The following is a 26,121-nucleotide window of genomic DNA, read 5'->3' as shown; positions in this document are numbered from 1 at the left end:
GCAAATGAAAATATTGTTTAAAAAATACTATAAAATGCCAGAAATATTCACATGGTTATTTAAATGAAGGGTGAAGGGAAACATTATTGAGGATGTTTATTTATATGAATGTTCCTAATCTTTGGTCCAACTTTTTTAAAGCCATTTCCAACGTTTCCCGAAATATTGAAAGCCAAACTGTTGTGAGAACCTAGCCTTACCTGAACACACAATATTTTTTGACCAACACTTTTAACATTTTCCCGTGGTTCACGATAAATCAGGTAAACGTGTCCTTTACCGTTTGCAGAAAAAAGGTAAACACACAGGTATCACTGCTTGCATTTGCTATGGTAAAACCAACCCGCTTTACCAAGCTACCTGGAAAATTTAACACATCGCTTCTGATTTGCTGCATTTTACATAATTCGCAGGGTTAGAGAATTGAAAACAGTAAATGATGCTTTTTGTGCCATGGGAAAGTACATTTTTTCATTTACATTTTGTGCACACTTTCAAGCACCGTTCTATATTAGAAAATGTTCTTACTTCTGGTTGTCCCATATCAGCATAAATCGAATAAAATGTCTTTGGCAAAGTTATTTGTCGCCCTGAAAAGGACGGTTTTGGGTTTGAGATGAAGGAAGCTTTGTTACACAGTTTAAGCCTTCTTTTCGGTCTTCTTGGGCAGCAGCACGGCCTGAATGTTGGGCAGCACACCACCCTGAGCGATGGTTACTCCGGACAGCAGCTTGTTCAACTCCTCGTCGTTGCGGATGGCCAGCTGCAGATGACGCGGGATGATGCGCGTCTTCTTGTTGTCACGGGCAGCGTTTCCGGCCAACTCAAGCACTTCAGCGGCCAAGTACTCCATGACGGCTGCCAGATACACGGGCGCTCCGGCACCGACGCGCTCGGCATAGTTACCCTTGCGCAGGAGACGATGAATACGGCCAACGGGGAACTGAAGACCGGCACGGTTGGAGCGGGACTTTGCCTTTCCCTTTACCTTTCCTCCCTTTCCACGGCCAGACATGGTTAGATTTGATTGGGGAACGTTTGTAAGGGATCACGAACAACACGATGTTCTCTTTGAGAAGGGTCTTTTTATAATTGTTGTTAGTATGGTTTAGAGAGGCTTTGGCTCCTGCGGAGTTCTTTCGCCTCTTTGTGGGGAAAAGTTAGACTATTAGATTGTTATAGTTGATGGAATAAATGTGATAGTTTTAGAAATTTTAGTAGATTTTCTTGTTTCTGAGGGTGAAGTGAAAGTATTGAGTCTATGTTGGAGTCAAGATGGCAAGTCTTACGAAGTTGTGTGTATCCGTGGCATTCTGTTAAGAGGTGGAATATTGTTATAGTGGTCCCGCAGAATTGGCAGAGAGGAGGACTGGATCGTTCGATGAGATGACTGTGGGTCAGTCTAGTGTGGCCTATTCTTAATCGAGTAAGGATCTTTTGGTCTCGATGTTTTATTACTGATGGCCATGGTGTAGTTGTTGATTTCACTAGCCGAAGGAAGTTGTTCTTGGTTTTAAACCATTCCTTTTCCCACGCCTCTCTTATTTTTCCATTTATATAGATAATTGCGTCTCTTTTAGGCAGCGAGGTGTTGTAGGTTGATGTTTTTCTTCGGCCTTTGTTGGCGAGGCGGTCGGCGATCTCGTTGCCTTTGATACCAGCGTGACCAGGTATCCAACAGATGGTGAGTTGTTGATCCTGGTTTATGTGTGGGCTAGTGACCTGGTAGAGCTTTTGGATGTTTGGGTCCTTACATGTTCCATGCTCTAGTGCCGAGAGGACACTTGCGCTGTCGGTAAAGATGACGTTTTCCAGGTCAGAGCGCAGAGTATCTTCAACTGCCTGGATTATTGCCAACGTTTCTGCCGTAAAGATGGAAGTGTGATCCGGCAGTTTGGACGCTACTTTATCAATGGGTGAGTAAATCCCGAATCCTGCTGCTGCTCCATCGACGGATCCATCGGTATAAATGTGGTTGTGCTTCATGTATTTGTTGTTTGTGTGTTCTATGAAATGTTTTTGTGCTATTGTACTATTGCAACCTGCTTTAAGGATGTTTTTAAAATGCCAGTCTATGTTAGGGGGTTCATGGTACCACGGCCTAGTGCCAAGATGTAACAGTGTTGTGATATCCGGGATATTGCAGTTTGTTATAGCGAAAAGTTTGGAGTTGGCTCTATTGAGGAATGATGGTGCTTGGATATTCTTTTCTTTAATTCTTGTTGCTGTTGCGGCTAATTTAGTTGTTATTATATGGCTAAGTGGAAGAAGTCCGCTCTCACTTAGCATAGAGACGATGGGGCTGGTTCGGAAGGCGCCTATGGCATATCGTAGAACGGCATGGTAGATGGGGCTTATTGCTTTTTCAAACTGTTCCTTTTTAATCGATACTATTTCTATACCGTACAGTAGTTTTGGAAGCAACCAGTGATTAATAATGAAGATAAGTGTATCTTTTGAAGCTTTGTGGGTTCCTGTGCTGAGCATTTGGAAAAGGTTGATTTTCTTGGTAGCTGTAGTTTTTAGCTGTTTAATGTGGGCTTGGAATGTGAGTTTTTGGTCTATTGTGATCCCGAGTATCTTTACTTTTTTGCAGTCTGGAATTTGTCTTTGATTAAGGCAAAGCGGTAAGGTTGGATGTGGTTTGTTGCAGATGTGCATTATATTGCTTTTTTCAGCAGCGATGTCATAACCAATACGTTTTGACCATTCCCATAAGATGTGCAGTCCCTGTTGCAGATTGTATCGCGCAACTCCATTATCTGCATTGCTCGAGATCAGAACGATATCATCAGCGTACACCAATGGAGTGATGGATGGTGGTAGTGAGCGGAGAAGACTTTCGATGCTGATCAGAAATAATGTTGGAGAAAGGATGGCTCCCTGAGGAACTCCGTTTTCGAGCGTTTTAGTGCTAGATTTGTTCGTTCCAATCAGAACCTCGAAGGTACGGTCTGAGAGGAAATCATCGAGGAATGTGATCATGTTACCTCCGAAATTCCATCTGGCTAGCTGGCGCATGATTGCGTATTTCCATGTCCGATCGAAAGCTTTAGCCAAGTCGATGATAGCACAGTCGGCATGATGTTTATCGGATTTTACTTTGGCCAGTAGTTCTTCGAGTTGCACAAAGTAAGTTTCCGTGCCTAATCCGCATCTAAACGCATGTTGACTTATGCTGAGGAGTTTCCTGCCTTCCAGTTCTTGGGTAAGACGTCGGTTTACCATTCGTTCCAACACTTTTCCGATGCAGTTTAGTAAACTTATTGGTCGGTAGCTATTTGGGCTGTGTTTTGATTTGTCGGGCTTTAATATGGGAATTGTTAAACTTTTCTTCCAGTGAGGAGGAATTTTGCCACTCTGCCAGATGAAGTTGTATAGCTTTAAGAGTAGGTATTTTCCTTCAGATGGAAGGTTTTTTAGCAGTGGATAGCCAATGTCGTCTGGTCCGGCTGAGTTGCCTTTGCACTTTGCAAGAGCACAATTCAGTTCGGCTATGGAAAAGGATCTGTTGTAATGAATGTTGGGTCTGCTATTGAAATTTAGTGGGATGGACTCGGTTGTTGCTTTGATAGTCTTAAATTCTGGGGAATAACTATTTGTGGCGGATATGGTGGCAAAATGAGTGGCAAGTACCTCTGGTGTTGACTCAACTGGGACTATTGTGTCGTCATCGGTTTTGATGATGATATGAGCGATGTCTTGCTTGCGTTCTGTAAGGCATTTTACATTTCTCCACATGTCTTTTCCAGACATTTCGGGACTTATGCTATCTTTGAATCTATTCCATGATTCTTGTTTTGCCTTTTTGATTTCCTCTCTTGCAATGCGATGGGCAATTTGAAATTCCTCGGAGAGGGTAGGGATATGGGTGTGGTCTTGGTTTTTCTTGGCATTCTGCAGTTTTCGGAGCGCTTTACGTCTCTTTTTTATGGCTTTAGCGACAGTATCGTTCCACCAGTGAACACTTCGCTTGCCAGGTTTGCCCTTTGATTTTGGTATTGATTTCGCTGCTGCATCGTTTATGATTTTAATGATGTTTCCTTCTGTGGGCTGGGGGTCTGAATGTAGGTGTATCAGTACATTAATTTGGTATGATGTCCAATCGGCATTTTCATATTTCCATTTTGGTCGTTGTTTGTTTTCCGGAAGCGATGGTTTACTTTTCACGATGATCGGATAGTGATCACTGCCATGTGTGTCCGCCAATACGTATAGTTTAAGTTCGTTAAGAAGGGAGAAGGATGAGATGACATAGTCAAGGAAGGATTCTGTACCTGATGAGATACATAGTCGGGTTGGGTTAGGGTTAGAAATGAAAGAGAGATTATGGTTAGTAAAAATGTTATAGAGTCTATTGAATTTTCTGTTAGTTTTAGAGATTCTAAGGTTTTTATCTTCTGCATTAAGATCTCCTGCTATTAGCAAGGGATGGGAAAAAAGGTTAAGAAAAGAGTTAAGTTCGGATTGGTTGAAGGTAGCTCTAGGGGGCATGTAGAGTGAGACAATGGTCATGTCTATGGGAGACTTTATGTTGACTGCTATTGCGGAAAGATTGGTGTTAGTTTTTATTAATTTGAAGGGAATAGATTTATGTACACCTATTGCAACACTGTGATGTGGGTTAGTTGGAGAAAGCTTGTAGGACCAATTGTAGTGGTTAAGTGGAGAATGGTTGGTATTAGGCGGATCGCGAACTTCTTGAAGTGTTATGACGGCAGGTTTGTATTCGTTTATTAGTAGTTGAAGTTCGTAGAGGTTAGTGTTCATTCCTCTTATGTTCCAGTTTAGTAGGAATGGTTTGTTTGTGTCATTAGTATTATTGGTTGAGGAGAGCATTATTATGGTTTAGGTCAGTAAACAATTAGGGTAAGAGGAAAGGAGAATAAATTCAGTGGCGATGTTTTTTCTTCGATGGTTTGGCAGTTGGTGATCGTTGTTCCGAGGGAAGAGTGGGAGAAGCGATGGGCGAGATGACTGCGATTTCGTTGGATGCCATGTTTTTCACTGCATTTCTTAATTCTTCTTCTTCTGATGAAACGTTTTCCAGGTTGTGGTTTCGTTTGCGGGATTGTGCTGAAATGATGGATGCGGCCGAATTTTCTGATTCTGTGTCGGATGTAGACATCGTTTCCTGGTCATTCGTTTCGTTGTCGGTTTCGGGGTTATCCGTTGCTTCAATATTGTTGTTGCTGTTGCAGACATTGTTGGATTGGGTCTTGCTTTGATTTTCTTCGATTTGTGTTGTGGCTTCGTTAGTTGTGTTATTCTTATTATTCTGTAAATTTACATTTGGTTCTTTCAGTTTCTTCAGAAGAGCTTCGATGAGCTTGCTCTGGGTATCCATTTTTTTCATCTGTTCTAGGATCGTTTTCTTCAGTTCGTTCTGTTCTTCTTCGAGCCGCTTGATTTTGATGTCTTTTTCATCCACCGTTGTAGTTTGTTGCGCAAATGTGATTCGCTGCTGTACAGCACTTGTTTGCTGATGTTGTTGGAGTGCCATTTGCCGAGCTTCCTTGTAGGTGCAGTTGTGGTCGACTTTTATTTTTATGACTTGTTCTTCAAATTGGAACGCAGGGCATTCGCGAGAGAACGCGCTGTGTTCGCCTTTGCAGTTCACGCAAGCGGGATGGGTCGAACATTCTCCGTGTGCTGCGGTTCCGCAGTTTCCACAGACCTGTCCCTTTGAGCAGCGTACTTTTGTGTGCCCAAAGCTGGCGCATTTGTAGCACAGCATTGGTTTTGGGTAGTATGGTTTCGTTCGCACCTGCAACAGCCCTACGCGAAGGGATTCCGGTATTTTTCCAGCTTCCACGCGTATCAGGAAAGAGTTCGTTGGTTGTATTTCGTCATTCACCTTTCGGGTGAATCGTCGGACTTGCTTGACGTTTTGACTTTCCATGTTCAGCAGAATTTCTTCGTCCTTCAGTCCTTTCAGCTCCGGGGCGAATATTACGCACTGGACTGTGTTCAACGTAGCGTGAGGGGTGATGGATACTTTCGTACCGTCGATGAGTTGCGTGATGCTTTGCATTTTTGTGTACTGCGCAAGGTTTCGGGTTTTGATGAGATATTTCTGCCCATTCCATTCCTGCTTTCGGTAAGCTCTCCAACCACGTTGGTAATGCTCTTTGAAATGATCCATGGGTTTTGCGGGAGCTTAAAGCCTTTCAACGGCTCGAGAACGAGGAACTTCATGTCCCCAAACTCGTTATTACGGTCCATCCATGGTGGTAATGATCGAGCTCTCTGGGGAGGCTCGGGCGGAAGTGCATCCCGTACAGGATGCGAGGGTCCCGGCATTTTGCCGGGTTGGTTAGTATTATTTAGTTCAATGCAATGTATATAATGTATATGAGGTATATATATAAAAAAAAATTAAGTAAAAAAGTGTTCCTGAAAAGCGAAAGTTCAATTAAATTTAAGACTAATATTTACAATTTCGGAATAATAAAAACAATAGAATTTTAATGCAAGACAAATAAGATAATTTCACTCGTTACTCTCCCGAGTAGCGGGGTAAAATGGCACGAAAACACCGGCTTCACTGCTTACGCAGCGAACGACGTTCTTGGCGCCAAAGCGCTGTGCTTGTCGCACGTTCCAAACTGTGTCGTGTGTGCGTGTGTATGTGTCACTCTCACTGAACAAATATCAACGCGCGCAGCTGGCACTGTGGTTTTTTCTCTCCCGAGATCACACACAAAAAGTAACGGTATTTTCACTTCTTGCCAACGTTCTCTCCCGAGACCGTTGGCGTAGACACTGGAGTTGAACAAAAACACGTCCGTCCGGGTTAACCGCTCGCACAAGAATGATTCGGTTTTTTTATAATCGTTTGTAAGGGATCACGAACAACACGATGTTCTCTTTGAGAAGGGTCTTTTATAATGGTTTGTAAGGGATCACGAACAACACGATGTTCTCTTTGAGAAGGGTCTTTTTATAATGGAGCAATTTTGACTCGACCGATGCTTATATAGCAGCTTATTCGAGCTGCGCGATACTCGTTTGGAATTTTTCGAGCTGCACGATACGTATCCTCTCTCACGGCCCGTTATAAGCGATCGGAGAGCTTGGAATTTGTCTAGAACGCAATCACCCGTTGAATCGAACACATCGTGTCCCAGTGTTGAGTGAATTTTTCCGTCGAAATGGCACCCAAAACCAGTGGAAAAGCTGCGAAGAAGTCTGGCAAAGCCCAGAAAAATATTTCCAAGTCCGACAAGAAAAAGAAGCGCAAGACCCGCAAGGAAAGCTACGCTATTTACATCTACAAAGTGTTGAAGCAAGTCCACCCGGATACTGGCATCTCTTCGAAGGCCATGAGCATCATGAACAGTTTCGTCAACGATATCTTCGAACGCATTGCTGCTGAGGCGTCCCGCTTGGCGCACTACAACAAACGTTCGACGATCACGTCCCGCGAAATCCAAACCGCTGTTCGTCTGCTGCTGCCTGGTGAGCTTGCCAAGCACGCCGTCTCCGAAGGAACGAAGGCTGTCACAAAGTACACCAGCTCGAAGTAAGCCACTGAAATGATTGGCTTCGTTCTCTCAAATCGGTCCTTTTCAGGACCACAAATCGCATTCAAACAAAGAATTATCCTTCGTTTCATCTGCACCAGCGAATTAGCGCTGTAATTTCAGGGTGTCCGTCTTGGTCAACGTTATTGTTCAGTTTGTTGCGTTTGCCTGTAATGTTGTTTGTTTGCGAACTATGTCTTCCACATCATTGGAAACAAGGATGATGTGATTGACATTAAAGTTCTGCGTTGTTCATTGTAAATATTAATGTTAAATAGAACCTTCGCACGTTTACAAAAAACATTAAAAAAAGTCCGCACTGGTTGGAAGCGTTTTGCGAGGTAAATTGTACATGGAGTTTCGTGTATCATGAATTATGAATAGAAGTCGTTTCGCTCGTGGTATGAGAATCATTTTTTTAAATTAAATTTTCCTCGCGCATACGAGGATAATTTATCGACAAAGCAACCAATTGCAGCTTTTGTGTCGTGAGTTAAATATTGTTATATATTAGTTCGATTTTAATGTTGCTTTATAAGTATTGAAGGATCGTTTTGGTACGCGTTTTCATTTTCGTGCCTATGAGTCACAGTTAAGCTGGTTGTGTCGAACATTTGTTGTAAAATATAAAGCCATACTATTCGTTCGTGGTTTGTTGCAAGCTGCGATGTTGGTAATATACTCATAGGTAATATAGATGGTAATATAATATTGGTTAATATTGTCAAAATCCTTGGCTGCCTTATTAAAAAGCGAAACTTTGTCAAGAAAAAGTTAAATTACCTCCCATAACGATGATTGTTTGAAACGAATATTCCCCCTTTTCATCATTATCTCGTGAAAACAAAACGACATACGTGTTAGCTTGCCTTCACATGTACCATTTCATAATAGCAATCGAAAGAAAATTCTTGATATGTTCAACAGTATTGGTGGTCCTGAAAAGGACCGTTTTGAGAAGGAAATGCCCCGTTTGGACAGGGACCGCTTCCGGATGCATGGACGATTTAGGCACGCTCTCCGCGGATGCGACGGGCCAGCTGGATGTCCTTGGGCATGATGGTGACGCACTTGGCGTGGATGGCGCACAGATTCGTGTCTTCGAACAGACCAACCAGGTACGCCTCGCTGGCTTCCTGCAGCGCCATCACGGCTGAGCTCTGGAAGCGGAGATCCGTCTTGAAGTCCTGGGCGATCTCACGCACCAAGCGCTGGAAGGGCAGCTTGCGGATGAGCAGCTCGGTCGACTTCTGGTAGCGACGGATTTCTCGGAGGGCCACCGTTCCCGGACGGTATCGATGCGGCTTCTTCACTCCTCCGGTGGCCGGGGCACTTTTACGAGCAGCCTTGGTGGCCAGCTGCTTGCGAGGAGCCTTACCTCCAGTCGATTTACGAGCGGTTTGCTTGGTACGAGCCATTTCACTTCGGGAGCGTAGGTTTCGTTGAGCACGGAGCGAACTTGTTTCTTTAACAAAAGTTGAACGTTAAATGATGAAACTGCTCGAACAACAGCTCTATTTATGCGCTTGTCAACCCTCATTTTCTCTCATCTTAAGAGCAAGAGGGAATGCGTGGATGAAAAAGTATAAATAGGGACGTTGAGCTCGAAAACGCTCATTCGTGATCGTCAATTTAAAGTGTGAACATCGTGAACGTACCATCCTGTGCTCATCATGACTGGAAGAGGAAAGGGAGGAAAAGGCCTGGGTAAAGGAGGAGCCAAACGTCACCGAAAAGTGCTGCGGGATAACATCCAGGGCATTACCAAGCCCGCCATCCGCCGTTTGGCTCGGCGTGGAGGAGTGAAACGTATCTCCGGCCTCATCTACGAGGAAACCCGTGGCGTGCTGAAAGTGTTTCTGGAGAATGTGATCCGTGATGCGGTCACATACACTGAACACGCCAAGCGCAAGACCGTCACCGCTATGGATGTGGTGTATGCTCTGAAGCGTCAGGGCCGTACTCTGTACGGTTTTGGAGGTTAAATTCAACGTGCTCTAACAAACCTCCAAATGGAGTCTCAAATCAAACGGTCCTTTTCAGGACCACAATACATTACTCAAGAGCTGTGTCTTTCGCAACATGCGACAATTCTTATTTGAGAAAAAAAATTCTATGATATATTACTCGCATAACAAGCACTCACACTGCTGTATATGCAGTGCATTTATATGAAATTGCGTTTTGTAAATGTGCTTTTTAAACCTATACGTATGCGTTTGAATCGTACATAAAAGCGACGACTGAAGCGTTTGTTAAAAGAAATAATTTTTATTTATTTATTTAAAGATTGATAAATTTTATATTTTCTAATAAAAATATTTTCATTTTCAGGGCCAAACTCTCATCTTCTTGAAGCAATAATCGCCGCGTGGAACATACCGTTTTTTTGCATCAGCTCAAATCTGACTTACACATGCGCATCGTTCATTGATACCTGGGATAATTCATCAAAAGAAGAAAAACGGGTGAAAAAACAACAACACTGTTCACATGAGGTTTGTGAATTTATTATACAGCAACAGCTAACAGCGTCAATGCTGCCTTTGAATCCGTAAATCACTCAATGCTAATTTCAAAACTATCAAGCTACGGAGTAAATAGCGCGCTAGTTCATTTGCTCTCCAATTATTTAAGTGATAAGCATATTACAGTGAATATTTCCTCCTCTCTATCTGCAGCATTCACCAACCCGGCTGGGATTCCACAATGCAGCATTTTCGGCCCTTTTATTTTTAAAATTTTCATAAATAATGTTATTCACGTTATGCCGGATTGCGAACAATTGTTTTATGCAGGTCATATGAAAATGTTCCTACCGGTATCACATCAAACCAATTCTTTAACTCTTCAAATCTATTTAATTCGATTTAACGCGTTGTGTTATTCCAATTGTATGCGTCTCAACGTATCAAAATGTTCTGTTACATCCCACACTAGGAAAAGATTTCCCATTATTTGCGAATATAAAATTGATGATAGATCAAAGCCGCGTAAAAATGTGATTCATGATTTAGGCGCTCATTTAGATAGCAGACTAACGTTATAGAACCACTATGAAGCAATACTTTCAAAAGCTTTCCGTTTGTTAGGATTCATTTTGCGTGTTGAGAAAGACTCCAACGATCCATTCAGTAAAAAAGCTGTGTATTGTGCAATTGTCCGTCCTACATTAGAATTTGCTAGTATTATTTGGACACCGACACAGCTACATTTAAAATATAGGCTAGAATCGGTTCAACGCAAGCTTACTCGTTCATTGTTTTATCGTCTCCCAACGTCTCGTAATTCTGTTGGTCCCTCTTACCGTACAAGGTGCCTGTTATTTGGAATAGAACCTCTGCAACATAGAAGCAAGAAGTGCTTATTTATATACAAACTTGTTAGCGGATCTTTCGAAGGCCCGTCATTTTTAATAAATAGAACTTTCAGGCCCCAATAAGAATGTTAAGAACCAGGACCAAATTCAATATAGAATTAAGATCCAGTAATGTTGGATGTAACTATCTTTTATAAAAATTAACGGACTTTTTTACATAGCTTAGTGAGATGCATCCACAGTTTATGTTATGTTGTTTATTTATGTGGTTAATTGACAGTTAAACTAATTATGCCTTTCGATGCGTTTTTGTTAGCACTGTTCTATAGCATTAATTATAGAAACGAGAATGTTATGCATGCTTATGTTAGCTTGAAAACTTTCGGAATAGATAAAAATAATTATAACAAAAAGCTTCTTTCCAACAAATTCGTTTTTTTCGTTTCTAAATATTCTATTTCTTTTCTTTATTTTTGATCACAATAACACCATTTCCGCGCACACACAAAACATTGCCTCAACTCAAAACCTTAAAACAGTTTCCATCATCAGACTTTGAAAAACTTAAAATATGTATTGTGTGTTAATTTGAAAATTTTTGAAGGAATCTTAAGCCTTTTCGGAATATGTATCAAATCGTTTGCAATTTGAAACATGAGCTCGAAACTGTCCAGGAAACGAATCAAAATTTCCATGCAGATTAATGATATTTAAAATTTTTTCGAGTAAAATAATTGAGAATCTTGATTTTTTCGCAAAAGTACAAGGTTTGCAATTGGTTTGTGATTAATACAATAGTTTTGCCAATTGAAATTGCATAAGTAAAACAATATGCATTGCCGAAAATGCCTAAAGTGGCTGCAATTTAACGCAATTATGGTGTGAAGTTTATAAATGTATAAAAAAAATTTTAATTATATTTTAGTTAACGAAGCATTATGCAGGATTGCGCCCTAGGAAAGATAAATCTCACCACTTGAGTTTTCTATAAGAGCAAAAAATTGCAAATCTTCCATATTCTGCAGAGAGCGTTAACAAGTGTCAAGCAAGAGCTTCCCGCCAAATACTTTATGCAAGATTTGCTAGCAGGATGGTATAAAGATGTAGAAATTAACTCAACCTCCAACATCTAGGATGTTAGCTGAATTTCATATTTTTTCTTGGGATACTGACTTCATTTTATATAATAACGTAGCGATGCTCCGCGAGCGATGTTTCCGTTTCAATTTTTACAATTGGTGATTGTTCCCCAGCTTTCGTTATCATACAAATGTTTCCCAGTTATTATCCAGGACAAACACCCTGGGATATCATGAACACCCGCCCTCTACGTTACGCTAGCGTTACACGTAACGCCTGTTTAGCGTAAACCCAAGCAGCATGTTTTTAACGCCTGGTTTTACCATCATGGATAAGCAAATTGATAGATTATTAATCATGTCTTAATATTGATTATTTGCATGCAATAATGAGAAAAGACCTATTTTGAACAACAATAAAAAGTTTTTTAAAGATATGACTCAATGATTATTTATGATTATGAAAAGTTATAACATTTTTATTATCTTAATATTTTTTGCATCAATGCGAGTTAAAACAACTTCAAGAAATACTTTTATAACAATTAATAAACTAAGATATGCTATCACAAAAAAAGTCATTTTTTATTTGCCAATCTTTTGTTAAAACTAGGAATTTGAAAATTATGAAAGGATTTTTTAAACTCGATAAGCGCCATTTCAAAAGAGCCCTCGCATCCAAAGCAACTATCATTCAAAATCGCCATTAACGTTATATTAATAGGCTTTAAATTTATTTCTTATATTGAATTTCTTTGGATATACTAGAAATAATTTATATTTTTTGCTTTGGCAACGTAACTCGATTTAAAAGCTTTGAAGGTTTTAAGACCTTTAAACTGTAAGACCTTTTTGCTTAAATTATAGTGCATTAATGAAAAACCTGATCTTTTTTAACTTGTAATTAAATAATTTAATCTCACTGATATCGATTTATCCTCAAACAAATAATTTATACTTTCATCGAAATGTAAAATATTTTAAAATTTATAAGGTGTACACTGGCCAGTCGCCAAGCTGACACAACCTCTATTAAATGATGCTTGGGAATTTTGAAAGGCAAGTAACGCTTCTCCTTTGTAAAGTAAAGGGCTGAAACTTACTTTTTACATATTTATATTTATATATTTATGTGGTTATTTAAATGAAGGGTGAAGGGAAACATAATTGAGGATGTTTATCTATATGAATGTTCCTAATCTTTGGTCCAACTTTTTTAAAGCCATTTCCAACGTTTCCCGATATATTGAAAGCCAAACTGTTGTGAGAACCTAGCTTTACCTGAACACACAACATTTTTCGACAACCAACACTTTTAACATTTTCCCGTAGTTAACGATGAATCAGGTAAACGTGTCCTTTACCGTTTCCAGAAAAAAAGGTTAACACACAGGTATCACTGCTTGCATTTGTTATGGTAAAACCAACCCTCTTGACAAAGCTACCTGGAAAATTTAACACATCGCTTCTGATATGCTGCATTTTACATAATTCGCAGGGTTAGAGAATTGAAAACAGTAAATGATGCTTTTTGTGCCCAAAGGAGGCACATTTTTTCATTTATATTTTGTGCACACTTTCAAGCACCGTTCTATATTAGAAAATGTTCTTACTTCTGGTTGTCCCATATCAGCATAAATCGAATAAAATGTCTTTGGCAAAGTTATTTGTCGCCCTGAAAAGGACGGTTTTGGGTTTGAGATGAAGGAGGCTTTGTTACACAGTTTAAGCCTTCTTTTCGGTCTTCTTGGGCAGCAGCACGGCCTGAATGTTGGGCAGCACACCACCCTGAGCGATGGTTACTCCGGACAGCAGCTTGTTCAACTCCTCGTCGTTGCGGATGGCCAGCTGCAGATGACGCGGGATGATGCGCGTCTTCTTGTTGTCACGGGCAGCGTTTCCGGCCAACTCAAGCACTTCAGCGGCCAAGTACTCCATGACGGCTGCCAGATACACGGGCGCTCCGGCACCGACGCGCTCGGCATAGTTACCCTTGCGCAGGAGACGATGAATACGGCCAACGGGGAACTGAAGACCGGCACGGTTGGAACGGGACTTTGCCTTTCCCTTTACCTTTCCTCCCTTTCCACGGCCAGACATGGTTAGATTTTATTGGGGAACGTTTGTAACGGATCACGAGCAACACGATGTTCTCTTTGAGAAGGGTCTTTTTACAATGGAGCAATTTTGACCTGACCGATGCTTATATAGCAGCTTATTCGAGCTGCGCGATACTCGTTTGGAATTTTTCGAGCTGCACGATACGTATCCTCTCTCACGGCCCGTTATAAGCGATCGGAGAGCTTGCAATTTTTCTAGAACGCAATCACCCGTTTAATCGAACACATCGTGTCCCAGTGTTGAGTGGATTTTTCCGTCGAAATGGCACCCAAAACCAGTGGAAAAGCTGCGAAGAAGTCTGGCAAAGCCCAGAAAAATATTTCCAAGTCCGACAAGAAAAAGAAGCGCAAGACCCGCAAGGAAAGCTACGCTATTTACATCTACAAAGTGTTGAAGCAAGTCCACCCGGATACTGGCATCTCTTCGAAGGCCATGAGCATCATGAACAGTTTCGTCAACGATATCTTCGAACGCATTGCTGCCGAGGCATCCCGCTTGGCGCACTACAACAAGCGTTCGACGATCACGTCCCGCGAAATCCAAACCGCTGTTCGTCTGCTGCTGCCTGGTGAGCTTGCCAAGCACGCCGTCTCCGAAGGAACGAAGGCTGTCACAAAGTACACCAGCTCGAAGTAAGCCACTGAAATGATTGGCTTCGTTCTCTCAAATCGGTCCTTTTCAGGACCACAAATCGCATTCAAACAAAGAATTATCCTTCGTTTCATCTGCACCAGCGAATTAGCGCTGTAATTTCAGGGTGTCCGTCTTCGTCAACGTTATTATTCAGTTTGTTGCGTTTGCCTGTAATGTAGTTTGTTTGCGAACTATGTCTTCCACATCATTGGAAACAATGATGCTGTGATTGACATTAAAGTTCTGCGTTGTTCATTGTAAATATTAATGTTAAATAGAACCTTAACACGTTTACAAAAAACATTAAAAAAAGTCCGCACTGGTTGGAAGCGTTTTGCGAGGTGAAATTGTACATGGAGTTTCGTGTATCATCAATTACGAATAGAAGTCGTTTCGCTCGTGGTATGAGAATCATTTTTTTAATTTAAATTTTCCTCGCGCATACGAGGATAATTTATCGACAAAGCAACCAATTGCAGCTTATGTGTCGTGAGTTAAATGTTGTAATAGATTTGTTCGATTTTAATGTTGCTTTATAAGTATTGAAGGATCGCTTTCGTACGCGTTTTCATTTTCGTGCCTATGAGTCACAGTTAAGCTGGTTGTGTCGAAAATTTGTTGTAAAATATAAAGCCATACTATTCTTTCGCGGTTTGTTGTAAGCTGCGATGTTGGTAATATAGTCATAGGTAATATAAGTGGTAATATAATATTGGTTAATATTGTCAAAATCCTTAGCTGCCTTATTAAAAAGCGAAACTTTGTCAAGAAAAAGTTAAATTACCTCCCATAACGATGATTGTTTGAAACGAATATTCCCCCTTTTCATCATTATTTCGTTATTACTAAACGACATACGTGTTAGCTTGCATGTACATGTACCATTTCGTAATAGCAATCGAAAGAAAATTCTTGATATGTTCAACAGTATTGGTGGTCCTGAAAAGGACCGTTTTGAGAAGGAAATGCCCCGTTTGGACAGGGACCGCTTCCGGATGCATGGACGATTTAGGCACGCTCTCCGCGGATGCGACGGGCCAGCTGGATGTCCTTGGGCATGATGGTGACGCGCTTGGCGTGGATGGCGCACAGATTCGTGTCTTCGAACAGACCAACCAGGTACGCCTCGCTGGCTTCCTGCAGCGCCATCACGGCTGAGCTCTGGAAGCGGAGATCAGTCTTGAAGTCCTGGGCGATCTCACGCACCAAGCGCTGGAAGGGCAGCTTGCGGATGAGCAGCTCGGTCGACTTCTGGTAGCGACGGATTTCTCGGAGGGCCACCGTTCCCGGACGGTAACGATGCGGCTTCTTCACTCCTCCGGTGGCCGGGGCACTTTTACGAGCAGCCTTGGTGGCCAGCTGCTTGCGAGGAGCCTTACCTCCAGTCGATTTACGAGCGGTTTGCTTGGTACGAGCCATTTTACTTCGGGAGCGTAGGTTTCGTTGAGCACTGAGCGAACGTGTTCTTTTGAGAAAAGTTGAACGTTGAATGATGAAACTGCTCGAACAACAGCTCTATTTATGCGCTTTTCGACCCTCATTTTCTCTCATCTTAAGAGCAAGAGGGAATGCGTGAATGAAAAAGTATAAATAGGGACGTTGAGCTCGAAAACGCTCATTCGTGATCGTCAATTTAAAGTGTGAACATCGTGAACGTACCATCCTGTGCTCATCATGACTGGAAGAGGAAAGGGAGGAAAAGGTCTGGGTAAAGGAGGAGCCAAGCGTCACCGAAAAGTTCTGCGGGATAACATCCAGGGCATTACCAAGCCCGCCATCCGCCGTTTGGCTCGGCGCGGAGGAGTGAAACGTATCTCCGGCCTCATCTACGAGGAAACCCGTGGCGTCCTGAAAGTGTTTCTGGAGAATGTGATCCGTGATGCGGTCACTTACACTGAACACGCCAAGCGTAAGACCGTCACCGCTATGGATGTGGTGTATGCTCTGAAGCGTCAGGGCCGTACTCTGTACGGTTTCGGAGGTTAAATTCAACGTGCTCTAACAAACCTCCAAATGGAGTCTCAAATCAAACGGTCCTTTTCAGGACCACAATACATTACTCAAGAGCTGTGTCTTCCGCAACATGCGACAATTATATTTGAGAAAAAAAATTCTATGATATATTACTCGCATAACAAGCACTTACACTGCTGCATATGCAGTGCATTTATATGAAATGGCGTTTTGTAAATGTGCTTTTTTAACTTATACGTATGCGTTTGAATCGTACATAAAAACGACGATTGAAGCGTTTGTTAAAAAAAAAAAACAATTTTTATTTATTTATTTATATAGTGATTAATTTTATATTTTCTAATAAAAATATTTTCTTTTTCAGGGCAAACCTTTCATCCTCTTGAAGCAATAATCGCCGCGTGGAACATACCGTTTTTTGCATCAGCTCAAATCTGACTTACATAAGCGCATCGTTCATTGATACCTGGGATAATTCATCAAAAGAAGGAAAACGGGTGAAAAAAAAAACAACACTGTTCACATGAGGTTTGTGAATTTATTATACAGCAACAGCTAACAGCGTCAATGCTGCCTTTGAATCCGTAAATCACTCAAAGCTAATTTCAAAACTATCAAGCTACGGAGTTAATAGCGCGCTCGTTCATTTGCTCTCCTATTATTTAAGTGATAAGCATATTACAGTGAATATTTCCTCCTCTCTAACTGCACCATTCACCAACCCGTCTCGGGTTCCACAATGCAGCATTCTCGGCCCTTTTCTTTTTAACATTTTCATAAATGATGTTATTCACGTTATGCCGGATTGCGAACAATTGTTTTATGCAGGTGATATGAAAATGTTCCTACCGGTGTCAGATCAAACCAATTCTTTAACTCTTTAAACCTGTTTAACTCGATTTAACGCGTTGTGTAATTCCAATTGTATGCGTCTCAACATATCAAAGTGTTCTGTTACATCCAACACTAGGAAAAGATTTCCCATTATTTGCGAATATAAAATTGATGATAGATCAAAGCCGCGTAAAAATGTGATTCATGATTTAGGCGCTCATTTAGATAGCAGACTAACGTTATAGAACCACTATGAAGCAACACTTTCAAATGCTTTCCGTTTGTTAGGATTCATTTTGCGTGTTGAGAAAGACTCCAACGATCCATTCAGTAAAATAGCTGTGTATTGTGCAATTGTCCGTCCTACATTAGAATTTGCTAGTATTATTTGGACACCGACACAGCTACATTTAAAATATAGGCTAGAATCGGTTCAACGCAAGCTTACTCGTTCATTGTTTTATCGTCTCCCAACGTCTCGTAATTCTGTTGGTCCCTCTTACCGTACAAGTTGCCTGTTATTTGGAATAGAACCTCTGCAACATAGAAGCAAGAAGTGCTTGTTTACATACAAACTCGTTAGCGGATCTTTCGAAGGCCCGTCATTTTTAATAAATAGAACTTTCAGGCCCCAATAAGAATGTTAAGAACCAGGACCAAATTCAATATAGAATTAAGATCGACTAATGTTGCATATAAATATCTTTTATAACAATTAACGGACTTTTTTACATAGCTTAGTGAGACGCATCCACAGTTTATGTTATGTTGTTTATTTATTTGGTTAATTGACAGTTTAACTAATCATGCCTTTCGATGCGTTTTTGTTAGCACTGTTCTATAGCATTCATTATAGAAACGAGAATGTTATGCATGCTTATGTTAGCTTGAAAACTTTCGGAATAGATAAAAATAATTTTAACAAAAAGCTTCTTTCCAACAAATTCGTTTTTTCGTTTCTAAATATTCTATTTCTTTTCTTTATTTTTGATCACAATAACACCATTTCCGCGCACACACAAAACATTGCCTCAACTCAAAACCTTAAAACAGTTTCCATCATCGGACTTTGAAAACACTTAAAATATGTATTGTGTGTTAATTTGAAGATTTTTGAATTGAAATTGCATAAGTAAAACAATATTCATTGCCGAAAATGCCTAAAGTGGCTGCAATTTAACGCAATTATGGTGTGACGTTTATAAATGTAAATAAAAAACTAAATTATATTTTAGTTTACGAAGCATTATGCAGGATTGCGCCCTAAAAAAGAGAATCTCACCACTTGAGTTTTCTATAAGAGCAAAAATTTGCAAATTTTCCATATTCTCCAGAGAGCGTTAACAAGTGTCAAGCAAGAGCTTCCCGCCAAATACTTTATGCAAGATTTGCTAGCAGGTTGATATGAAGATGTAAAATTAAAATAAACTCAACCTCCAAAATCTAGGATGTTAACTGAATGCCATATATTTTCTTGGGATACTTCATTTGCGATACTGGCTAAGCGATGCTCCGCGAGCGATATTTCCGTTTGCATTTTTACAATTAGTGATTGTTCCCCAGTTTTCGTTATCATACAAATGTTTCCCAGTTATTATCCAGGACAAACACCCTGCGATCTCATGAACACCCGCCCTCTACGTTACGCTAGCGTTACACGTAACGCCTGTTTAGCGCAAACCCAAGCAGCATTTTTTAACGCCTGGTTTTACCATCGTAGATAAGCGAATTGATAGATTATTAATCATGTCTTAATATTGATTATTTGTATGCAATAATGAGAAAAGACCTACTTTGAACAAAAATAAAAAGCTTTTTGAAAGATATGACTCATTGATAATTTATGATAATGAAAAGTTATAACACTATTATCATCTTAATATTTTTTGCATCAATGCGAGTTATAACAACTTCAAGAAATACTTTTATAAAAATCAATAAACTTACATCTGTCATCACAAAAAACTCATTTTTTATTTGCCAATCTTTTGGTAAAACTAGAATTTTGAAAATTATGAAAGGATTTTTTAATCTCGATAAGCGCCATTTCAAAAGAGCCCTCGCATCCAAAGCAACCATTATTCAAAATCGCCATAAACGTTCTTAATAGGCTTTAAATTATTTGCACATATTTAATTTCTTTGGATATACTTTAAATAATTTATATTTTTTTACTTTGGCAACGTTACTCCAATTATAAGCTTAGAGGGTTTTAAGACCTTTAAACTGTAAGACTTTTTTGATTGAATTATAGTGCATGAATGAAAACACTTATTCTTTTTTTAACTTGTAATTAAACTATTTAATCTCACTGATATCGATCTATCCCAAAGCAAATTATTGTTATTTTATTCGAAATGTAAAATATTTCTTATTTAACTTATGCACAGCGATCGGTCGCGTGGATGACCAACCCTCTATGAAATGCAGCTTGGGAATTTTAAAAGACAAGTAACGTTTCTCCTTTGTAACGTCAAGGGCTGAGCCTTACTTTTACCAATTATTAAGATGGCGTTACGACTGGTTGTAGGGATTTTGATCCCCACTAGATGGGGTTACTGAATGTGGAGTTGCACATGCGTTCGGGGAATTTCAATTTATTGTATTTTATTGGCATTCCTACATTGCAAATGAGAATATTATTTAAAAAAATATTATAAAATGCTACATATATTTATATGGTTATTTAAATGAAGGGTGAAGGGAAACATTATTGAGTATGTATGTTATATGAATGTTCCTAATCTTTGGTCCACCTATTTTAAAGCCATTTTCAATGTTTCCCAATAAATTGGCCTAGTCAAACTTTTGAGAGAACCTAGCCTTACCTGAACATACAACATTTTTCGACAACCAACACTTTTAACATTTTACCGTAGTTAACGATAAATCAGGTAAACGTGTCCTTTAGCGTTTCCAGAAAAAAAGGTCAACACACAGGTATTACTGCCTGCATTTGCTGTGGTAAAACCAACCCGCTTTACCAAGCTACCTGGAAAATTTAACACATCGCTTCTGATATGCTGCATTTTGAAGAAATCGAAGTGAGGGGTAACAGAATTGAAAACAGTTAATGATACTTTATGTGCCAAAGGAAGGCACATTATTTCATTTACATTTTGTGCACTCTTTCAAGCACCGTTCTATATTAGAAAATGTTCTTACTTCTGGTTGTCCCATATCAGCATAAATCGAATAAAATGTCTTTGGCAAAGTTATTTGTCGCCCTGAAAAGGACGGTTTTGGGTTTGAGATGAAGGAAGCTTTGTTACACAGTTTAAGCCTTCTTTTCGGTCTTCTTGGGCAGCAGCACGGCCTGAATGTTGGGCAGCACACCACCCTGAGCGATGGTTACTCCGGACAGCAGCTTGTTCAACTCCTCGTCGTTGCGGATGGCCAGCTGCAGATGACGCGGGATGATGCGCGTCTTCTTGTTGTCACGGGCAGCGTTTCCGGCCAACTCAAGCACTTCAGCGGCCAAGTACTCCATGACGGCTGCCAGATACACGGGCGCTCCGGCACCGACGCGCTCGGCATAGTTACCCTTGCGCAGGAGACGATGAATACGGCCAACGGGGAACTGAAGACCGGCACGGTTGGAACGGGACTTTGCCTTTCCCTTTACCTTTCCTCCCTTTCCACGGCCAGACATGGTTAGATTTTATTGGGGAACGTTTGTAACGGATCACGAGCAACACGATGTTCTCTTTGAGAAGGGTCTTTTTACAATGGAGCAATTTTGACCTGACCGATGCTTATATAGCAGCTTATTCGAGCTGCGCGATACTCGTTTGGAATTTTTCGAGCTGCACGATACGTATCCTCTCTCACGGCCCGTTATAAGCGATCGGAGAGCTCGGAATTTTTCTAGAACGCAATCACCCGTTGAATCGAACACATCGTGTCCCAGTGTTGAGTGAATTTTTCCGTCGAAATGGCACCCAAAACCAGTGGAAAAGCTGCGAAGAAGTCTGGCAAAGCCCAGAAAAATATTTCCAAGTCCGACAAGAAAAAGAAGCGCAAGACCCGCAAGGAAAGCTACGCTATTTACATCTACAAAGTGTTGAAGCAAGTCCACCCGGATACTGGCATCTCTTCGAAGGCCATGAGCATCATGAACAGTTTCGTCAACGATATCTTCGAACGCATTGCTGCTGAGGCGTCCCGCTTGGCGCACTACAACAAACGTTCAACGATCACGTCCCGCGAAATCCAAACCGCTGTTCGTCTGCTGCTGCCTGGTGAGCTTGCCAAGCACGCCGTCTCCGAAGGAACGAAGGCTGTCACAAAGTACACCAGCTCGAAGTAAGCCACTGAAATGATTGGCTTCTTTTCATGAACAACTCTCAAATCGGTCCTTTTCAGGACCACAAACCGCATTCAAACAAAGAATTATTCTTCATTTCATCCGCAATGGTTGGAGGCGTTTTCCGAAGTGGAATTGTAAATGGAGTTTCGTGTATCATAATTTATGAGTAGAAGTCGTTTCGCTCGTTGTATGAAAATCATTTTTTTTATTTAAATTTTCCTCGCGCGTACGAAAAGAATCTATCGAAAATGCAACCAATTGCAGCTTATGTGTCGTGAGTTAAATATTGTTATATATTTGTTCGATTTTAATGTTGCTTTATAAGTATTGAAGGATCGTTTTGGTACGCGTTTTCATTTTCGTGCCTATGAGTCACAGTTAAGCTAGTTATGTCGAAATGTGTTGTAAAATATAATATTATACTATTCGTTCGTGGTTTGTTGTAAGCTGCGATGCTGGTAATATACTCATAGGTAATATAAGTTGTAATATAGTATTGGTTAACATAATCAAAGCTTTAAATGCTTTGAAAACAACAAAACTTTGTCAAGAAAAAGTTAAATTACCTTCCATAACGATGATTGTTTGAAACGAATACTCCCCCTTTTCATCATTATCTCGTTATTACTAAACGACATACGTGTTAGCTTGCCTTCACATATACCATTTCGTAATAGCAATCGAAAGAAAATTCTTGATATGTTCAACAGTATTGGTGGTCCTGAAAAGGACCGTTTTGAGAAGGAAATGCCCCGTTTGGACAGGGACCGCTTCCGGATGCATGGACGATTTAGGCACGCTCTCCGCGGATGCGACGGGCCAGCTGGATGTCCTTGGGCATGATGGTGACGCGCTTGGCGTGGATGGCGCACAGATTCGTGTCTTCGAACAGACCAACCAGGTACGCCTCGCTGGCTTCCTGCAGCGCCATCACGGCTGAGCTCTGGAAGCGGAGATCAGTCTTGAAGTCCTGGGCGATCTCACGCACCAAGCGCTGGAAGGGCAGCTTGCGGATGAGCAGCTCGGTCGACTTCTGGTAGCGACGGATTTCTCGGAGGGCCACCGTTCCCGGACGGTAACGATGCGGCTTCTTCACTCCTCCGGTGGCCGGGGCACTTTTACGAGCAGCCTTGGTGGCCAGCTGCTTGCGAGGAGCCTTACCTCCAGTCGATTTACGAGCGGTTTGCTTGGTACGAGCCATTTCACTTCGGGAGCGTAGGTTTCGTTGAGCACGGAGCGAACTTGTTTCTTTAACAAAAGTTGAACGTTGAATTGTTGTTGTTGTTAGTATGGTTTAGAGAGGCTTTGGCTCCTGCGGAGTTCTTTCGCCTCTTTGTGGGGAAAAGTTAGACTATTAGATTGTTATAGTTGATGGAATAAATGTGATAGTTTTAGAAATTTTAGTAGATTTTCTTGTTTCTGAGGGTGAAGTGAAAGTATTGAGTCTATGTTGGAGTCAAGATGGCAAGTCTTACGAAGTTGTGTGTATCCGTGGCATTCTGTTAAGAGGTGGAATATTGTTATAGTGGTCCCGCAGAATTGGCAGAGAGGAGGACTGGATCGTTCGATGAGATGGCTGTGGGTCAGTCTAGTGTGGCCTATTCTTAATCGAGTAAGGATCTTTTGGTCTCGATGTTTTATTACTGATGGCCATGGTGTAGTTGTTGATTTCACTAGCCGAAGGAAGTTGTTCTTGGTTTTAAACCATTCCTTTTCCCACGCCTCTCTTATTTTTCCATTTATATAGATAATTGCGTCTCTTTTAGGCAGCGAGGTGTTGTAGGTTGATGTTTTTCTTCGGCCTTTGTTGGCGAGGCGGTCGGCGATCTCGTTGCCTTTGATACCAGCGTGACCAGGTATCCAACAGATGGTGAGTTGTTGATCCTGGTTTATGTGTGGGCTAGTGACCTGGTAGAGCTTTTGGATGTTTGGGTCCTTACATGTTCCATGCTCTAGTGCCGAGAGGACACTTGCGCTGTCGGTAAAGATGACGTTTTCCAGGTCAGAGCGCAGAGTATCTTCAACTGCCTGGATTATTGCCAACGTTTCTGCCGTAAAGATGGAAGTGTGATCCGGCAGTTTGGACGCTACTTTATCAATGGGTGAGTAAATCCCGAATCCTGCTGCTGCTCCATCGACGGATCCATCGGTGTAAATGTGGTTGTGCTTCATGTATTTGTTGTTTGTGTGTTCTATGAAATGTTTTTGTGCTATTGTACTATTGCAACCTGCTTTAAGGATGTTTTTAAAATGCCAGTCTATGTTAGGGGGTTCATGGTACCACGGCCTAGTGCCAAGATGTAACAGTGTTGTGATATCCGGGATATTGCAGTTTGTTATAGCGAAAAGTTTGGAGTTGGCTCTATTGAGGAATGATGGTGCTTGGATATTCTTTTCTTTAATTCTTGTTGCTGTTGCGGCTAATTTAGTTGTTATTATATGGCTAAGTGGAAGAAGTCCGCTCTCACTTAGCATAGAGACGATGGGGCTGGTTCGGAAGGCGCCTATGGCATATCGTAGAACGGCATGGTAGATGGGGCTTATTGCTTTTTCAAACTGTTCCTTTTTAATCGATACTATTTCTATACCGTACAGTAGTTTTGGAAGCAACCAGTGATTAATAATGAAGATAAGTGTATCTTTTGAAGCTTTGTGGGTTCCTGTGCTGAGCATTTGGAAAAGGTTGATTTTCTTGGTAGCTGTAGTTTTTAGCTGTTTAATGTGGGCTTGGAATGTGAGTTTTTGGTCTATTGTGATCCCGAGTATCTTTACTTTTTTGCAGTCTGGAATTTGTCTTTGATTAAGGCAAAGCGGTAAGGTTGGATGTGGTTTGTTGCAGATGTGCATTATATTGCTTTTTTCAGCAGCGATGTCATAACCAATACGTTTTGACCATTCCCATAAGATGTGCAGTCCCTGTTGCAGATTGTATCGCGCAACTCCATTATCTGCATTGCTCGAGATCAGAACGATATCATCAGCGTACACCAATGGAGTGATGGATGGTGGTAGTGAGCGGAGAAGACTTTCGATGCTGATCAGAAATAATGTTGGAGAAAGGATGGCTCCCTGAGGAACTCCGTTTTCGAGCGTTTTAGTGCTAGATTTGTTCGTTCCAATCAGAACCTCGAAGGTACGGTCTGAGAGGAAATCATCGAGGAATGTGATCATGTTACCTCCGAAATTCCATCTGGCTAGCTGGCGCATGATTGCGTATTTCCATGTCCGATCGAAAGCTTTAGCCAAGTCGATGATAGCACAGTCGGCATGATGTTTATCGGATTTTACTTTGGCCAGTAGTTCTTCGAGTTGCACAAAGTAAGTTTCCGTGCCTAATCCGCATCTAAACGCATGTTGACTTATGCTGAGGAGTTTCCTGCCTTCCAGTTCTTGGGTAAGACGTCGGTTTACCATTCGTTCCAACACTTTTCCGATGCAGTTTAGTAAACTTATTGGTCGGTAGCTATTTGGGCTGTGTTTTGATTTGTCGGGCTTTAATATGGGAATTGTTAAACTTTTCTTCCAGTGAGGAGGAATTTTGCCACTCTGCCAGATGAAGTTGTATAGCTTTAAGAGTAGGTATTTTCCTTCAGATGGAAGGTTTTTTAGCAGTGGATAGCCAATGTCGTCTGGTCCGGCTGAGTTGCCTTTGCACTTTGCAAGAGCACAATTCAGTTCGGCTATGGAAAGGATCTGTTGTAATGAATGTTGGGTCTGCTATTGAAATTTAGTGGGATGGACTCGGTTGTTGCTTTGATAGTCTTAAATTCTGGGGAATAACTATTTGTGGCGGATATGGTGGCAAAATGAGTGGCAAGTACCTCTGGTGTTGACTCAACTGGGACTATTGTGTCGTCATCGGTTTTGATGATGATATGAGCGATGTCTTGCTTGCGTTCTGTAAGGCATTTTACATTTCTCCACATGTCTTTTCCAGACATTTCGGGACTTATGCTATCTTTGAATCTATTCCATGATTCTTGTTTTGCCTTTTTGATTTCCTCTCTTGCAATGCGATGGGCAATTTGAAATTCCTCGGAGAGGGTAGGGATATGGGTGTGGTCTTGGTTTTTCTTGGCATTCTGCAGTTTTCGGAGCGCTTTACGTCTCTTTTTTATGGCTTTAGCGACAGTATCGTTCCACCAGTGAACACTTCGCTTGCCAGGTTTGCCCTTTGATTTTGGTATTGATTTCGCTGCTGCATCGTTTATGATTTTAATGATGTTTCCTTCTGTGGGCTGGGGGTCTGAATGTAGGTGTATCAGTACATTAATTTGGTATGATGTCCAATCGGCATTTTCATATTTCCATTTTGGTCGTTGTTTG

The 26,121-nt window shown here is 41.1% G+C and overlaps 9 protein-coding genes across 9 annotated transcripts; 5 read left to right on the top strand and 4 right to left on the bottom strand.

Moving 5' to 3' along the window:
- Positions 1-490: 490 nt before the first annotated feature.
- LOC121601676 (histone H2A) lies at positions 491-1,066 on the bottom strand. Its single transcript, XM_041930492.1, has one exon. The coding sequence runs from the start codon at positions 1,013-1,015 to the stop codon at positions 641-643; it is 375 nt and encodes a 124-aa protein (XP_041786426.1). The 5' UTR covers positions 1,016-1,066; the 3' UTR covers positions 491-640.
- A 6,005-nt stretch (positions 1,067-7,071) lies between these two features.
- LOC121601677 (histone H2B) lies at positions 7,072-7,708 on the top strand. Its single transcript, XM_041930493.1, has one exon. The coding sequence runs from the start codon at positions 7,155-7,157 to the stop codon at positions 7,527-7,529; it is 375 nt and encodes a 124-aa protein (XP_041786427.1). The 5' UTR covers positions 7,072-7,154; the 3' UTR covers positions 7,530-7,708.
- A 1,468-nt stretch (positions 7,709-9,176) lies between these two features.
- Positions 9,177-9,577, top strand: LOC121601678 (histone H4). Its single transcript, XM_041930495.1, has one exon. The coding sequence runs from the start codon at positions 9,200-9,202 to the stop codon at positions 9,509-9,511; it is 312 nt and encodes a 103-aa protein (XP_041786429.1). The 5' UTR covers positions 9,177-9,199; the 3' UTR covers positions 9,512-9,577.
- A 3,255-nt stretch (positions 9,578-12,832) lies between these two features.
- Positions 12,833-14,088, bottom strand: LOC121601671 (histone H2A). Its single transcript, XM_041930487.1, has one exon. The coding sequence runs from the start codon at positions 14,022-14,024 to the stop codon at positions 13,650-13,652; it is 375 nt and encodes a 124-aa protein (XP_041786421.1). The 5' UTR covers positions 14,025-14,088; the 3' UTR covers positions 12,833-13,649.
- Positions 14,089-14,254: 166 nt separating this feature from the next.
- On the top strand, positions 14,255-15,026 carry LOC121601663 (histone H2B). The gene has a single exon (XM_041930479.1). It carries the CDS (start codon positions 14,307-14,309, stop codon positions 14,679-14,681), a length of 375 nt encoding a protein of 124 aa, XP_041786413.1. The 5' UTR covers positions 14,255-14,306; the 3' UTR covers positions 14,682-15,026.
- Positions 15,027-15,614: 588 nt separating this feature from the next.
- Positions 15,615-23,054, bottom strand: LOC121601669. Its single transcript, XM_041930486.1, has 5 exons — positions 22,589-23,054; positions 20,770-21,120; positions 16,445-16,643; positions 16,338-16,356; positions 15,615-16,176 (listed from the first exon to the last, which is right to left on the bottom strand). The coding sequence occupies exons 1-5, from the start codon at positions 22,994-22,996 to the stop codon at positions 15,687-15,689; spliced, it is 1,467 nt and encodes a 488-aa protein (XP_041786420.1). The 5' UTR covers positions 22,997-23,054; the 3' UTR covers positions 15,615-15,686.
- Positions 16,312-16,730, top strand: LOC121601666 (histone H4). Its single transcript, XM_041930483.1, has one exon. The coding sequence runs from the start codon at positions 16,353-16,355 to the stop codon at positions 16,662-16,664; it is 312 nt and encodes a 103-aa protein (XP_041786417.1). The 5' UTR covers positions 16,312-16,352; the 3' UTR covers positions 16,665-16,730.
- LOC121601661 (histone H2A) lies at positions 20,591-21,202 on the bottom strand. The gene has a single exon (XM_041930477.1). The coding sequence runs from the start codon at positions 21,136-21,138 to the stop codon at positions 20,764-20,766; it is 375 nt and encodes a 124-aa protein (XP_041786411.1). The 5' UTR covers positions 21,139-21,202; the 3' UTR covers positions 20,591-20,763.
- Positions 21,362-21,853, top strand: LOC121601664 (histone H2B). The gene has a single exon (XM_041930480.1). It carries the CDS (start codon positions 21,421-21,423, stop codon positions 21,793-21,795), a length of 375 nt encoding a protein of 124 aa, XP_041786414.1. The 5' UTR covers positions 21,362-21,420; the 3' UTR covers positions 21,796-21,853.
- Positions 23,055-26,121: the final 3,067 nt, after the last annotated feature.

The sequence above is a fragment of the Anopheles merus genome, unplaced genomic scaffold (assembly GCF_017562075.2).
Source record: "Anopheles merus strain MAF unplaced genomic scaffold, AmerM5.1 LNR4000139, whole genome shotgun sequence".
In the NCBI taxonomy this organism is placed as follows: Eukaryota; Metazoa; Arthropoda; class Insecta; order Diptera; family Culicidae; genus Anopheles; species Anopheles merus.
Note: the sequence above shows the minus strand (reverse complement) of the source record. Positions and strands in the feature narration are given on the sequence as shown.

Coding starts and splice junctions, on each gene's coding strand:
- LOC121601669 (XM_041930486.1), bottom strand. CDS start 22,996: ATGGCTCGTACCAAGCAAACCGCTCGTAAATCGACTGGAGGTAAGGCT. Junction 21,121..22,588: donor GCATCCGCGGAGAGCGTGCC/TAAATCGTCCAT, acceptor GGCCGTGGAAAG/GGAGGAAAGGTAAAGGGAAA. Junction 16,644..20,769: donor CCAAGAAGACCGAAAAGAAG/GCTTAAACTGTG, acceptor GAAACCGTACAG/AGTACGGCCCTGACGCTTCA.
- LOC121601676 (XM_041930492.1), bottom strand. CDS start 1,015: ATGTCTGGCCGTGGAAAGGGAGGAAAGGTAAAGGGAAAGGCAAAGTCC.
- LOC121601677 (XM_041930493.1), top strand. CDS start 7,155: ATGGCACCCAAAACCAGTGGAAAAGCTGCGAAGAAGTCTGGCAAAGCC.
- LOC121601678 (XM_041930495.1), top strand. CDS start 9,200: ATGACTGGAAGAGGAAAGGGAGGAAAAGGCCTGGGTAAAGGAGGAGCC.
- LOC121601664 (XM_041930480.1), top strand. CDS start 21,421: ATGGCACCCAAAACCAGTGGAAAAGCTGCGAAGAAGTCTGGCAAAGCC.
- LOC121601671 (XM_041930487.1), bottom strand. CDS start 14,024: ATGTCTGGCCGTGGAAAGGGAGGAAAGGTAAAGGGAAAGGCAAAGTCC.
- LOC121601666 (XM_041930483.1), top strand. CDS start 16,353: ATGACTGGAAGAGGAAAGGGAGGAAAAGGTCTGGGTAAAGGAGGAGCC.
- LOC121601663 (XM_041930479.1), top strand. CDS start 14,307: ATGGCACCCAAAACCAGTGGAAAAGCTGCGAAGAAGTCTGGCAAAGCC.
- LOC121601661 (XM_041930477.1), bottom strand. CDS start 21,138: ATGTCTGGCCGTGGAAAGGGAGGAAAGGTAAAGGGAAAGGCAAAGTCC.